The sequence below is a fragment of the Stomoxys calcitrans genome, chromosome 1 (genome assembly GCF_963082655.1).
Source record: "Stomoxys calcitrans chromosome 1, idStoCalc2.1, whole genome shotgun sequence".
Lineage (NCBI taxonomy): Eukaryota > Metazoa > Arthropoda > Insecta > Diptera > Muscidae > Stomoxys > Stomoxys calcitrans.
In genome coordinates this window covers 199939695-199956352 of record NC_081552.1, presented here as the reverse complement: position 1 = coordinate 199956352, position 16658 = coordinate 199939695, and the positions used below count along the sequence as shown (strand labels likewise).

At 39.1% G+C, this 16658-nt stretch overlaps 1 protein-coding gene across 8 annotated transcripts in view; it reads right to left on the bottom strand.

The window, feature by feature from the left end:
* Window positions 1-16658, bottom strand: part of LOC106083888 (RNA binding protein fox-1 homolog 2) — a 776024-nt gene that overhangs the window by 70449 nt on the left and 688917 nt on the right. For all 8 annotated transcript variants that reach the window (XM_059370360.1, XM_059370351.1, XM_059370355.1 and 5 more), the window contains one exon: window positions 8787-8807. In XM_059370360.1, coding sequence (XP_059226343.1) covers window positions 8787-8807 — 21 coding nt within the window. The remainder of the gene's footprint in view (window positions 1-8786; window positions 8808-16658) is intronic.

Genomic DNA, 16658 nt, shown 5'->3' with positions numbered 1-16658 from the left:
AGTTATATCCAAATATGTTCCGATTTGGACCAAATACTAATAGGTACAAGTCTTTTTAGTAGCTATATCTAAAAATAAACTGATCTGAACCATATACGACACGGATGTTGGAAAGCCTAACATTAGTCACTGTGCCAAATTTCAGCGAAATCAGATTGTAAATGCGCCTTTTATGTGGCCAAGACTTTAAATCGAGATATTGGTCTATATGGCAGCTATGTCCAAATCTGGACAGTTTTGGGCCAAGTAGCAGAAAAATGTCGAAGAGTCTAACACAACTTACTGTCCCAAATTTTGGCGAAGTTGGACAATAAATGCGTCTTTTATGGCTCCAAAACCTTAAATCGAGAGATCGGTCTAATATGGCAGCTATATCCAAATCTGTACCGATCTAAACCAAATTGAAGGTGAATGTCGAAGGGCCCAACACAACTCACTGTCCCAAATTTTGACGACATCGGACAATAAATGCGCCTTTTATGGTTCCAAAACCTTAAATCGAGAGATCGGTCTATATGGCAGCAATATCCAAATCTGGACCGATCTGTGTCATATTGTAGAAGAATTTCGAGGGGCTTAACTTAACTCACTGTCCCAAATTTCGACGACATCGAATAATAAATGCCCCTTTTATGGGCCCAATGCCTTAAATCGAGAGATCGGTCTATATGGCAGCTATATCCAAATGTGGACGGATCTGGGCAAAATTGAAGAAGGGTGTCGAAGGGCCTTACACAACTCACTGTCCCAAATTTTGGCAAAATCGGACAATAAATGCACCTTTTACGGGCGCAAGACCTTAAATCGAGAGATCGATCTATATGGGAGCTATATCAAAATCGACCGATCTGAGCCAAATTGAAGAAGGATGTCGAATGGTCTAACACAACTCACTGCCCCAAACTTGAGCAAAATCTGATGATAAATATGGCTTTTATGGGCCTAAGACCCTAAATCGGCGGATCGGTCCATATGGCAGCTATATCCAATTCTGGACCGATCTAGGCCAAATTGAAGAAAGATGTCGAGTAGCCTAACACAACTCACTGTCCCAAATTTCAGCTAAATCGGATAGTAAAAGTGGCTTTTATGGGCCTAAGACCCATAAACTCCCAAATCGCCAAATTGCAACTTATAATATATTCGATAAACAGCTCACCTCTTTCATTGACATTCGAACTTCCCCATATCTGGTGATGTGCATTAGCATCACTTCCCACAATGAGACTCTTCTTTCCTACAGAAGCGGCTTCGAGCAGCAACTTAAAGATTTAAGGCGGCATCAAGGCTGGTTACTACTAAATCTTAAGTGCTTAGCGAGGGAAGAAAATCATTTTGACTACTCTTTGCAAGAATACAGGCTCTGCGTCTTCCATTCCCCGTACCATTGACTAGTTTAAATCCCGGAATTCTTAGTCCACGAACCATTCCTCCACACACCCATGGTTCCTGGATAAGAACCACGTCAAATCCCCTGCCATCAGGTGGACCTTTAGTGCCGCCGAAGCGCTCTTAAAATGGTGGAGATTTATCTGTAGAAACCGGGCCATAGTCAGGATTCAGAACTTCCACCACTGCCTCGTCTTCTGATTCCGCCAGGAGTTCATCCTCACAAGATTCGTTAGAACTTGTTATGTTGAGCTTCCGTACGCATCCAGGAGCAGGTGAGAAAGCAGTGAAACCACTCTTCTTCAGGACACTTAACACTTGCGATGTGGACGATTTCTCCTTAGATGCTGCACTAGCTACTGCTGAGTTCTGTTTTCCCCCGCTGGTGTACACCTTGAGCCCAGTCCTACGGGATGACCCACCCACACAGGGCTTGTCGGATCCCATTTTCAATGCCATCCCCTCCTGTCTCGATTGTAGCAGAGGGATTTTCAGTCTCCTGCAATCCGCCAGACATAAGCGATGTGGTCAATAGTTCCACAGGCAAATGTTCAGCAACAACTGCTGATTCGTCTCCTGATTCCTCTATCTCACCGCTACTATAGACCTTCAGTTTCAACTTGTTGCATCTGTAGGATACAACTCCTTCAGACTTGTTGAGGTTTGCGAGACTTAGTACGAATACTGCCTCATCCAATCTACCGATTGGAACTACGCCATCCCTGGTTATATAAGTTACATAGACTTCTATACGGATGGTTCCAAACTAGTCGATCAGCTGAGCTTTGGTTTGTACTCTAAAGATCTAGAACTGGTCATATCGAAGAGATTACCCGACCACTGTAGTGTGTATCAAGCGGATTAGGGATGTGATGGAATGACTAAGATATAATGTCATAACGAGGGGGCACCAAGAGGAGGCTGTGAGCATTCCAAAACTATGTGGCCTCATCTAGACTTGAAGAGGTCTACTGCTTTGCTGTCATTCATTGTGTCCGTTATGACGTCAAGTCACTGTCTAATCGGAAAACATGCTGACTGACTGAAGGTTGCCAGCAACGACTTTTGCATCGAGGAAGAAGAGACTGTAGAACACCTTCTGTGTCCCGCACTAGCAGTTAGAAGAAGTTGCACTTAAGCTTCTCATTTCTTTGAGAACTTGTCTGATTTAGCAGATGTGACCATTCACAAGCTATTGGGCTTTTTAAATCGATCTGGATGGTTCAACGGTAGGAACTAGAAGACATCTTCCTTCTTCTGTTCCTGTGGTATCACAATGGACGAAAACGTCAAAGTGAGTCTGATGGCAGACTGCCACTTAAACCTAACCTAATGTCATTACGACGATTGGTAAATATATCTTCTCAGACAGCCAGGCATTCATTAAGAACCTGGAGAACGTATTTCTGAACACAAAAACCGCCCTCGACTGTCGCAGATCTCTCAACGAGATGGATGGAACAGTTCAAAATTCACCTGTTCTGAGTGATGGGCCACAAACATATCCCAGGGAATTGTAAAGCGGACGAGCTTGCGAGACTAGGAACTACATTACACATTTCAGGGAAACTGGAAACTGTGGGTATGCCTCTAGAGACATGTAAGCTAAGTTTTCAGGACCTGGCCCAAAGGACAACGAATGATAGATGGACACAAAGAGGGGACTGTGAGCATTGTGGCCTCATCTAGACTTGAAGAGGTCTACTGCTTTGCTGTCATTGGCTAGAACAGACGTCTCAGTCATGACGTCCGTCATGACAGGTCACTGTCTATTAGGAAAACATGCTGACAGACTGAAGGTTGCCAGTTATGGCTTCTGCAGAAGCTGTGAGGACAACGAAGAAGAAGAAGAGACTACACCTTCTTTGTGTGTGTCCCGAACAAGGCAGTCAAAAGGAGTTCCACTTGAGGTTCTCATTTCTTTGAGAATCTGTGTGTTTAAGTGGATGTGAACATTCGCAAGTTGTTGGGCTTTTTAAAGTGATCTGTATAGTTCAATGGCAGGAACTAGAAGGCATCTTCCTTCGAAACGTCTAAGTGAGTCGAATGGCAGACTGTCACTTAAATCTAACCTAACTGGTACATCAATGTTGCTTGAAAGAATTTTCCTATACATATATTTTCCTATATCTGCAGGGATGAAATAATAAAATTGTTTTTCGGGGAGCGAGCATTTTTTTTGTTAAAATTAACTAACTTCAGGGGCTTGTGCATATGATGGTTCATTGTAAGATGCAAAAAGAATCTATTGATTTAAACATAATAAAAATCTTAAAATGAAGTTTAAAAAAATAGCCGTAAACAGAACAGAACAAAATATGGATTACAAATCAACCAAATACATAATAAATACTTCGAACATTATGCTGTTGAAAAGTCAAAGTTGCATGGAGTCATTTCTTCTTGGGTTAAATAAGGCACAAAAAAAAATCAAGACCAATTTCTCAATGAAATTTTAAGTTCAAACTTGAATCGGAGAGCACTCATTGATATGGGAAAAGTTTGCCCCTGTTCCTTAGTGGAGTGTTCATGGACAAATATGCAATTTTTTTGGTTAACAAATTTTCAAAGTCACTATTTAGTTTGCCTGGAAAGGCTAATAAATTCTTCTGAAAAGTTTTTCTTGTTGAAAATTTTCACTATAAATGGGTCTTGATTTTTTTTTTGTGTGTTTTAGTTCATATATTATCTTAAACTACGATTATATATCGTACTTAGCTTATATAGCAATATATTATTCATATGAAATATAGCATATACATACATATTTGTTATCATGACCAAAAGAAAACTCTAACAAAACCATTCCTGACAAAAGACAATCACTGAAAGACTAAACTATTGGTAAGTGACTCAAAAGGACAATTTGTTTTGTCACCAAACAAACGGAAACGGAAAACACATGAAACAGAAAAAAATTAGGAAGACTTTTCTCATATTACAAGGGGACCTACCACAAAAGTCAAATTGGTTAAATGGTTCATTTTGCAATCGAAATTATGTCCTTTATACATTTCACATAATAGTAAGTAAGAGAATAGAAATTAAAAAAAAATCATATAATTAAAGTTAATAAAAAAAATATATTTAAATAAAAATATTTTACTTTTAAATAACAGATAGGGCCTTAAATTTATAGTTTGAAGCAATCAATATTCTAAATTCTGTCACATTGTTTTAAAATAAAATTTCCATAAATGAAAGATAATTTTTGTCAGAGAATTCCTTAGCAAGGACATAAGCAGCTTAACTTGAAGGCTATAAATTGACCACGATTTGATGCCCATATGGGCTTTGAAAGTCAAATCGCCGTTTATAGGCGAACTGCGTCAGGTAATACAAAAAAAAACCCTAAAGCTGTCAGACATGTCATATATAATGTCGGTGGGAAAGACATTAGCCGGAAGTCAATTCCACATACGAATGGTTCGGGCGAAAAATGAAATTTCTCGCCAATGCATGGTTCGGTCGACTTGCCAATCAATTACAAACGGGTGTGAGTTCCTGGCAAGTCTTGTATTCCTGGGGAACATCCTAACGTCAGGGATAAGAAGATGAATATCCCTGGAACACACGCCACACGAAAATAACGATAGAGCAATACAACGGTACCCACATTCCGACGATGTTCAAGAGAAGCAATAGAGTTGGATACCCTACTGTTCCCAATCAACACCATCGCTCTCCGTTGAACCCGGTCAAGTAGCCCCAAGGATGATTTCGGAGCTCCTGCCCATATATGAGAGTTATATTCCATCCTCGGCCTGATGTAGGTAATATAGATATTGATAAGATCAGAAGAGGTGAAATATTTCTTGCATCGCTTAAAAAAAACCCAAACACTTGAATGCTTCTTTCGACACTTCGAATACGTGTTTTGACCAACGGACATCACATTGTATCTTCATGCCCAGAACATCAAGAGCATCTGACTGTTCGGTATCTATACCGTCGAATCGCTTGTGAGACAAGAAACAGCACTGCGTTAAAGTCTACTCTGTTCATTCTACCCCACTCGGAAATGCCCAACAAATCCTGGCAGAGCGTCTCATCCATAATGCGCCTCCTGTCCACAATTTTTTGAGGACTGGGCCTATGGCCGTAGGAATATGAATGACACAGACTACTGTCATTGGCAAATGAGTAGACTGGATTCGAAGTCTGACCCAATAGATCGTCAATGAAAACAAGAAAAAGGGAAGGGGAAAGGGCAGAGTCTTGATGATGAGAACCCATCCACAATTGGATTGAGGATTGGAGCAGCCCATCGCGGTATAATCGAGGCGACGATAAGAAACCTGGAAGGAAGGGGAGAGGTTTCCTATCGGATGCCTGAGATGAACCTTGAAGTCGAGTGCGAGGCACTGCTGCCATCGGCACAGTCTTGGATTGACAGAACCCCAGTATTCCCATCAGGAAGATCAGGTTACACGGATGAATCAAAGCTAGAGGACCGAGTGGACCTGGGGGTTAACATTGAAAACCCAAGGACTGACCTCTGTTTTAGACTGCCTGACCATAATACGGTTCTGCAGGCAGAGATCCTGGCGATCACGGAATGCGTAATGTGGTGTGTTGCTAACGCGAGGACGTCGAGTGTGAACATCTTTACCGACAGTAAACTGGCCATAAGGGCAATAACAACCAGGACGGTAAGGTCACCAACAGTCTTGCAGTGTAAGAAGGAGTTTAACGTCTTCTCTGAAGATGGCAAAATCCACATCGTTTGGGTGCCGGTCCATAACGGAGTAAGGGGAAATGAGTGGGCAGATGATTTGGCGGTGATGGCCAGAGGACTGCCGTCAATAAACTTGGTTAACCCGAAGCCTTTCGGGTCGACGCCGTCCGTGTTAAGGGAGTGGGCGACGAATGCGCATGCAACATTGTGGAACAGCGAAACGGTCGGTAGGACGGCGAAAATCCTATGGGGGGATCCAGATGGTGAGAAGACGAGGAGGCTATTACTGATGGGAAGCAAGAAGGAGGTCAGTATAGCTATTGGTATCATAACGGTACACATAGGACTACGAGCTCACTTATGTAAGATCGCTGCTGCAAGTGATAGCATGTGCAGAGGTTGCAGCATTTCCTTTGTCATTGCCCGGCGGAGGTGGAGACACAATATCAGACATGAACCAACTTAGGAGAATGGTATTGAAAACAATTAGGGATTATGTAAGTAACAGGGAATTCCTAACTTAAAATTTTCTTTGTTTGTTTCTCTTTCGAGACGAGCTGAATGATCGAAAATGCAAATGGAAAAGGAAAGCCAAAGGTAGCAACACACACCAACCACTATGGGACGCGTTTCGTCTTTGGTTAGAAGACTTTTCAACCATATTAGGTGTGATGGCTTCAAGGGCCGTGCGTTGGTATGTTGTATTTAAATAGTATTTAATTGCGAAAACGCATCTATGATACAAATTTTCTTTTTAGAGGTTACTTTATAGTTTTTAGAGCAGCGCACAACAAGCCGGCGTATGTCCATAGTGGCATGGGGCGGATTAATAGCTGCACCCTCTTTTCAACCTAACCTAAATATCCGCCGAGATCCATCAAAATTGGTTCAGAAGCGCATATATTGGGTTGCCCAAAAAGTAATTGCGGATTTTTTAAAAGAAAGTAAATGCATTTTTAATAAAACTTAGAATGAACTTTAATCAAATATACTTTTTTTTTACACTTTTTTTCTAAAGCAAGCTAAAAGTAACAGCTGATAATTGACAGAAGAAAGAATGCAATTACAGAGTCACAAGCTGTGAAAAAATTTGTCAACGCCGACTATATGAAAAATCCGCAATTACTTTTTGGGCAACCCAATATCTCCCACATTAGTGTTATAGGGTAGGTGTAGGGTATTATACAGTCGTCAACGCCCGACTTTTGTCCATTCTTACTGCTTTTTGTTTTTGGAAAAACTTTCATATAGCTTAAAAAAAAAATCACCAGTTAGAAAATAACTTAAATAATCCTTGGTAATAGGGAGGCCACCATAGCGCTGATTCATGTCCGCCTATGACGCAGAACGCCTGCGTTCGAATCCTGGCGAGATCATTAGAAAAAATGTTCAGCGGTGGTTTTCCCCTCCTAATGCTGGCAACATTTGTGAGCAACTATGCCATGTAAAAGTTCTCTCCAAGGAGGTGTCGCACAGCGGCACGCCGTTCGAATTCGGCTATAAAAAGGAGGCCTCTTATTATTGAGCTTAAACTTGAATCGGACAGCACTTATTGACTCGGACTTATCGGACTCGGCTATAAAAAGGAGGCCTCATTGCTATGTGAGAAGTTTGCCCCTGTTTCTCGGTGGAATGTTCATGGGCAAAATTTGCATTTGCAATAGGCATTCAAGATTCAGCTACGCCCATATCCTTACTCACATTTCTCTTTATTTGCTAATCTATTAGGCAAAAAAGTAATTGTTAAACGATTATTGATTGCTTCTGGTTAATTAGATAAATAAATACAATTGGTTATACAATACAGAATAATATGTAGATTCATATGGTATTTAATTTTTTGCTTTTTTATATAATAAAAAATATATATATATGTGTGAGTTTTTATGTTATATTAATATGCTATTAACAAATAATTGATTTTTTTTTTTAGAGTTATTTAAATGACAATTGATTTAACAATTTGTTGTTGTTTTTTTTTTGTTTTTAATGAAAATTAAACAAAAAAGAAATTTATCATTTTATGTATATTAAACAATGAGAGTTAAAAACTTAAACGATTTTATTTATGTTGATTTTAATTTTATTTTTAATTTTATTGTGTGTAACCATGAATAGAAGAAAAGATAGAGCACCTTTTGTTTTATAGTATTTAATTATTTTAATTTTGTTTGTTATAAATGTCAGTGTCATTGATTGATATTTATTATGCATACATATGACAATAATTAAGGCATAATATAAACATGGTCTTTGTTTTCAGTTCTGAAAAATACAAGAACAAATAATGCGCAATGCTTGTGCATTTGTATTTGTACAGTAATTTGTTCTCGTCTCGTTTTTTATTAATTATTTATTATATTTATTTGTCGTATGATGGTCGGATGGTATTTGGGTTTCTTGTGTGTCACAGAAGTTGTACACTTGGTGTGAAACATAAACATATTTGCATAAAATATATGAAATTTTCAATGTAAATATTTCATTAACAAAATGTTGCAAAAAAAAAAACAAAATTAATCCATATATATAATATTATTTAAAGTATAAAAATATTATTTAAAGGATAAAAAAAAAAACATATATTGGTTCATTAAAAATTTATATTATTTGTTTTTCCTTTTCAAAGGCATTACCCATAGAGAAAACACAAATATAATAAAAAAAAAAAAAACTAAAAAGAGAACATGTAAAAGAACAAACATACAACGAAACTTACCTTCTGGCCATTGTACACAAACTGTATGGGCATTGGCAGGTACGCGTTTCGCCCATGTCATTTGCAAAGTTTTATAGTTGAGGGTGGTGGCAGAGCATGGTGGGTGAGGGTGGTGTTGATGATGGTGGTGGTGGTGGTGGTTGTGGTATTGTTGGGCATTTTTATTGATGGTGATGGATAACGTTCATGTAATCCAGATTGATATTTGAACGAGGATTAAAAAATGTTTTTTTCATGTTTTGAAGTTTGCGTATTTTATGTTTTTGGCATATCATTTGTCATGCCACATCAGAAAAAACGCAGCCGTTGAACAGCAGAAGAGTTGTATGATGACGGCGCGGCGCAGTGCGGCGCGGTGCGGCGGCGGCGGCAGCACAGGGCAATTGAGGAGCAATTTTTGATAATTTGATATGGATGTGAGTGGCATTTCAGGCAGCAGGCATCAAAAGCAGTTTAACAATATCATCATCATCATCATCATCATTATTATTATCATCATCATCATCATCATTAACAACAAAACAGTTTGGTATAGCAAAAAGATTAAACAAAAAAAAAAAAAGATAAAAGAAGAAATTCTATTTTAGTAAATTTATCAAAATACATGGACAAATCTAAATATAATGGTATATGCAAAACTATTTAAATAATTTTTTTTTTGTACACACACATGTATAGTTATTCAATAGACAGTATTTAATGATTATGCTTATTTATTTATTCTCATAGACATGCTCAAAGTTGTTATGCATCATGCATTTCGGGTTAAACACAAGGTGGGTTAACAAGGATAACAATTAGTTATGACAAATTCATAGTTCAAGTCATAGCAAACATTGGGTGGATGGGGGGTAGGATGGAGAGAGAAAAGAAGAGTGCGTGTGGAAATCGGAAATTTTCTTCATGCCATAAGGAAACTTCAAAGGGTATTAAGCGGGGGAATAACTCAAGCAAATATAACCATTCAACAGCACATGTAATCAAAAAGTTATGTTAAAGTACTAGCTATAGCATATACTTAAGGTTTTAATGCAAATGTATTTTAAAATATTGCATATTTTTAGGGGCATAACAATAACCCATACATATCTTCACACAAGTCGATAAAGCAGCAAAACGCTGAACCCAAAATAGAGCAACATACCCCTATGTTATGTATCGTTTTATCAATTCCATAACATTTAAATGTTTCGAATCATGTTGTACCTTGAAAAGTTTAAAATTTCCCCCAAAAATATATAACACAATTATCTAGCTGCCACATCTTTTATGATACTATACATAAGAGAAGTAAGTGAATTTATGGAAAATATGGACACAGAAAAAAAAAAATTCAACTGAAAATAAAATCCGTTATGATGGTCTTCTATGGCTTGCTCATTGATCTCATATATTCTTCATTAAACTCCCAAAGGAGAGAGATACTGTATCAGTATCTGCTGTATCCCTCCTCTTTGGATGGTTAATGGAAACAAGTAAAAGCGTGCTATGTTCAGCGGGGCTGAAAATTAAAGATTCTGGGAAACGAAAAAGGATAATCGAGAGATGGGAGCTATATCAGGTTATGGTCTGATTAGGACCGTACTTTGCATAGTTGTTGGAAATCGTAACAGAACATCACAAGGGAAATTTCACTCAAATCTCTGCATTTGCAGTATCCCTTCTCTTTGGATGGTTAATATAAACAAGTAAACGCGTGCCAAGTTCAGCGGGGCCGGATCTTGGTAACCTACCACCATGGATTCCGCTAAAATGAATACAAACTAAATTAGGTGGAAGTGCATAATTTTATTCTATATACCAAAATTCTGTCAAAGCAGCAAAAAATTAAAGCTTCCAGGAAACGAAAAAGGATAATCGAGAGATGGGAGCTATATCAGGTTATGGTCTGAATTGGACCGTACTTTGCACAGTTGTTGGAAATCGTAACAGTACATCACAACCAAATCGGGCAAAAATTGTGGCTTGTCAAGCCGCAAATCATATTGGCAGAACGCAAATCGGCAGAACGGTTTATATGGAAGCTATATCAGGTATATATATATACCGAAGTACTTGTTGGAAGTCCTAACAAAACATTGCGTGCAAAATTATAGCTAAATCGGACAAAAATTGCCGCTTCCAGGAGCTCAAGAAGTCAAATCGGGAGATCGGTTTATATGGGAGCTATATCAGGTTATAGACCGATTTGGATTGTACTTGGTACAGTTGTTGGAAGTTATAATAGAATACTATGGGCAAATGTTTTGCTAAATCGGACAAAACTTAAGGCGTCCAGGGAAGCAAGGGGTCAAATCGGACTAAAATGATGGTTACTAGGGCCTTAAAATGTCGTTTCGGATGAAATATCTATATGGGAAACTATTTTTATAAAATCATGCACACATTTTGGAACGTTAAATAGAACGCCTTGAGCTAAATTTTGTAAAGATCGGAAAATTATGGCTTCTAGAGCCTAAAAATGTCATATCGGATAAAAGATATATCTAAAACTGAACCGATTTTGATAAAATTACACCCACATGTTGAAACATTAGAAAGAACCATTTTTTTTTTGCAAATTTTTGCAAATATCATAACAAAATAATGGCTAATAGAGCCTTAAAAGGTCGTATCGGATGAAATATATATATATATGGGAGCTAGATCTAAATCTGAACCGATTTTGTTCAAAATCAATGGCGATCGTCCTTGGACCAAGAAGTGACTTGTGCAAAATCTTATGATAATCGAACAACAAATGCGATCTGTACCTTGACCACAAGAATGTCAAATATCGAATCGCAAAAAAATCTCAATTAAAAATGTAATTGAAAATACAATCCGTGCCTACTATGGCTTGGTCATTGATTTCGCATATTCTTCATTAATCTCCCAAAGGGGAGACATACGGACTGACTGTATCCCTTCTCTTTGGCAGATTAATGAAACAACGAAAATAAAATCGTTTTCAATTAACAAATTAATTGATTCAATTATTTCACCCACCACTATATTCATTTAGTCATTCCGCTTGCGAAACATCGAAATATTCATATCCGACCCTATAAGGTATATATATTTCGGATCATCGCAAAACTCTCAGGCGATTTAATGATGTCCGTTTGTGTGTCCGTCCGTCCATATGTCCATCGGTTGTAATCACGCTACAGTCCTTAAAAATTAAGATATTGAGTTGAAAATTTGCCCAGGCTCGTATTTGTTCTATACGCAGGTTAAGTCCCTTAAATGAGCCCAATCGTACTTTATTTTGGATATAGCTGTCATATAGACCGATTTGGCAATGAAGGGTCTTAAGCCCGTAACAGGCGCACTTTTATCAGATGTCGCTGAAATTTAAAAAAGAAAGTTGTGCTAAGGGCCCCGATACTCAAACTGAATATGGCTAAAAAAGTTGTTCGATCATTAAAATTTTTTTAGTTTTCAATTAAAAAATTAATTGATGCCATACATTTTTTAATCAAATCTGAAAAGAATTTCAGCAAAATATGTGATTGAAATTTTTTTCTTTATCAATTAGAAAATTATTTGTTTCAATCATTTTTTTAATTGGACCGAAATATGTTAGAATTAGGAGTTGGTCTTAGACCCTTACGCCTTCTTTTATGATTGCTGTGTTTTATTTTAGTACTATAAAGTGCAAATGATGGTTAATCGGTTATTATTATCTGTTATGGCATGTTTTCGATAACTATTCAGGACAACTTTGATCTCCTGAGTGACGTATCCTGACAAGCCGTCATCTCTTTGGGGTCAGACCACCTCCCCATAATTCTCGCCATCGACTGACCACCCGACTTCATAACCTCTGAGCGCCGGACGTTTCAGAGAGTACACCAATCGCCGCTTCAGTGAACTGACACCCCGCTCGGATGTGCCAGTTATCTAGAGGAAATTCCGAGACATCATTAAAGCAGCAGCCGCTCGCTTTATACCAGAAGGTCGAATACCCCAAGTGCGGCCCAATTTCCCGGCGCAGGCAGTGGTACTCGAAGACGAGCGTGATGGGATTCATTGTACAGACCCCACTAATCCCAGAATCAGCGAGCTGAATCTGGAAATAAAAAGGGGAGTCAATGAACATGGGCGGAATTTGTGGCTGGAACACTTGGAGCAATGTAATTTAGGTACCAGTTTAGAAAAGCTGTGGTCTACTGTTAAGTCACTCCCGAACCCTGGTAGACGGGATGACAGGACTTCGGTCACTTTTGGCAACGTAACCGTGACTGATCCCAAGAGAGGTTGTTCAACCGTCAATTTATTGGGCATCCCGAGAAAGACAGGGCAAGGAGGAGAGCCATTCACCGTATTCGTGGTCTCTGAGCTGAGCCGTGGCCGAAGTTACGAATGTTATCCGTGACGCCAAATCATCCAAAGCGTTGGGCTCCGACGGAATCTCTACAATGGTGCTGAAGAATCTGGATTTAGCAAGAATTGAGCATCTTACTACTGTCCTCAGCCTGTCTTTGAACACTCTTATAGTTCCCGATGTCTGGAAAATGGGCATAGTGATCCCACTACTGAAGCCCGGAAAGGATCCGAGTTTTAGGGGAGTCGTACAGAACGATCTCCCTCCTCTCACCAGTAGCAAAGACGCTTGAGGTATTACTCCTCCCGAGCCTCGTAGGAGAATTTCCATTCGCCGAGCATCAACATGGATTTCGAAGACTGCATATCACAATAACTTCTTTGCATGCCATCACCACACACATTTGCCGTGGCTTCAATCAGCCCAGGCCATGTGATAGGACGGTTCTGGTGGAACAGGACCTATCGAAGGCATTCGACACGGTCAGCCATGCCAAACTTATTGAGAGCATCGCCAACACGTCCCTCCAGCCAGGCCTGAAACGCTGAGTCGCGAATTATCTGTGTGGTCGTCAGTCATTTGTGGAATTTGGGGATAAGACGGAACAGGGGCAAACTTCTCGCATATCAATGAGTGCAGTCCGATTGAAGTTTAAGCTCAATGATAAGGCGCCTTCTTCTTATAGCCGAGTCCGAACGGCGTGGCGGTGTGCGGCACCTTTTTGGAGAGAAGTTTTACATGACATAGTACCTTACAAATGTTGCTAGCATTAGGAGGGGAAAACCACCGCTGAAAAAATTTTCTGATGGTCTCGCCAGGATTCAAACCTAGCCCTTCGGCATCATAGGCGGACATGCTAACCTCTGCGCTACGATGGTCTTAGGAGGTTAGTATGTAAGCTTTGTGACACGCAGTGGAATAATATTCAGATCTGTCAGAATGCCGCCCTCTCTGTGACCACCCAAATCATCATCTTGTGGATAGATATCCACTGCCCAGAAGCCTTAAGGTAGATTTGCATGTTCTAGAGCGTGAAGTTCTTCGCTACGAGAGAGAACGTCTACACTAAGCGGCACATCAAGCGGGTCTAGACAACATTCATGCAGACACGGTAGCAGAGGCGGTAAATAGCTACCGGGTGAATGTACTCCTTGGAGAACAACCGCCCGCTATTCCATCTGAAGAAATTTATCTCCCCCGTCAAACCAGAGTAATTCTGGCTCAATTAAGTTCCGGCAGATGCAGCCGCCTCAACTCCCACAGAGCAAGGATTGATGCCGACGTGCAAGATGTATGTACCGATTGTGACCAGGGACCGCACGATACACGTCACCCGTTTAACAGCCCAGCCAGACCCACTCGACTCAGACCCAGCTCCCACCCCATCTTAGTCGCAGAGTTCCTGGATCTTGACACTCAACAGAATCAAGCATACGATAGATAGAACACGAGAAACTGCTACAACAACAATAACAACGTTGCACTAAACTTCTATCCAGAACATCTGAATTGCACTGGCAGGGACTAAAATAAAACACAGAAAGTATTTGCAATATAGCATTTGAATTATATAACTTAAGCAGCTGTAATATGGTGGAGACCACATTGAACCCGAACGCCTGGATTCAAACCCCGCCTTGGATTACCAGTGCAGGGGACGTGGGTTCGATTCCCGCCAGAAGCCTTGGTCTGTCGCTACTGTGATATCACAATGGACTTAAAATTGTCTAAGTGAGTCTGTAAAGGACTACCACTCTTACCTAACCTAACCTAACCTAACATCTATGGCACCTGTATTCTGCGAGGGAAGAAAATGTTCCATTTATTGAAATCGCATAATGCAGGAAAAATAACCTTAAATCCAACACTCAACTCTTTTACTACACATCTGCAAGAGGGCCATTGGCAAATGTTTTGGAACCCAAATGCCATGCGTTGTCAGACATATATGGTGTTACGGTCTAGTAGACGCTTCAAAATCCATCTACCAGATCCAAAGGATGGCTTGATGGGGATGATAACATCCGATGGCAACAGCATGAACATGACATGACATGCCAACAACATGGACATGACATGGCAACAACATGGACATGACATGACAACAACATGGGAGATTGCCATCAATAGACTTGGAAAACGCCTAGTTAAGATCGTGGACGATGAAAGCCCGAACACTGCATAGCAGTAAAACAGTGGCAAATACAACGAAAAATCCCATGAGAGAAGAAGGGCATCAGCAGGGTTTTTCGTATCTTACGCACAAAAGAAACGGTGCAGATTATTAACGATTTTTTCCTTGATCGAAGGATACTGGCAATAATTTGAAGCCAAAGAAGCTAATCTCTAAAATAGAGTTGCTAACTTTAAACATTAGACGCTATATACAAAGGAAACAACTTTCCTTTTGTTATTTCTTACAGACATTTCGTCAGTTCGTTTCTTTAATGATAAGACGAAAAGTCTACCATTTAAGATAACAACTCCTTAATATCAAGTAAACAATTTTTCACCAACGGAATTGTTTCCCTAATAAATTGGAAAATTGGACATCCTTAATTTACATTGCTGATCTTTGGCTCTAGTCTTAAAAGCTTTGACAACATCTATTTCAGTGTTAACATATAGGGAAACAGGCACATCTTTGCAGAATAGGTCGGGCAAGTGAAAGTTTTATAAGTCCGACGAGAACGTTGAAGCATTTCCTTCGACACTTTGACTTGGATACGATACCAGACTTGAAGCAGTTCAGTGACATAGAATGGAGAACTAAAATTGATTATGCAGCTAAGGTTAAGCGTTAGACTTTTTCGAATACTCTCTTAGACAATTTAAGTCCTTTGTAATAACACAGTAGCGACAGAGAATGTGCAGGAAAACCCAAGTTTTATTCTGTTTAAATATTTAAAATTTCCTGATCAATGTTTTTTCAACTATAAGTTTTATATTGAGAATGGCTTTAAAATTGATAAAAACAGTGAAATAAAGTTTACCCATATTATTAAAAACAAATATTAAATTAACAAGACATACCATCTGCATTTGCACAATATAATATGTCAATCCTTTGTATCCAAAGAATAACAATAACACACTTGAAAGAAAACATCAAACAGCAAAAAACAAATACAACTGTCAAGTTTATTCGCACACGAAGAAAGATTTGACTTTCAAAAGAACTCAAGCAATGTCATAAAAATGTTTGTTTTAACCAATTCTCTACCAGGCAAGGCTGGGGTGTTCTTTGTCCTTACAAACGCAATCGCAAAAAAGCACACAAGAGCTCTGATATATACATATATACAATAAACGAAACGGAAAAAGTTAAAAAAGGGTAAAAAGTTTTGGGTAAACTTTAATTCAGGCTGGCTGAATAAGATTTTCCTATAGGTAAACTTTAATTCAGTCTGGCTGAATAAGGTTTTCCTATAGGTAAACTTTAATTCAGCCTGGCTGAATAAGGTTTTCCTATAGGTAAACTTTAATTCAGCCTGGCTGAATAAGGTTTTCCTATAGGTAAACTTTAATTCAGCCTGGCTGAATAAGGTTTTCCTATAGGTAAA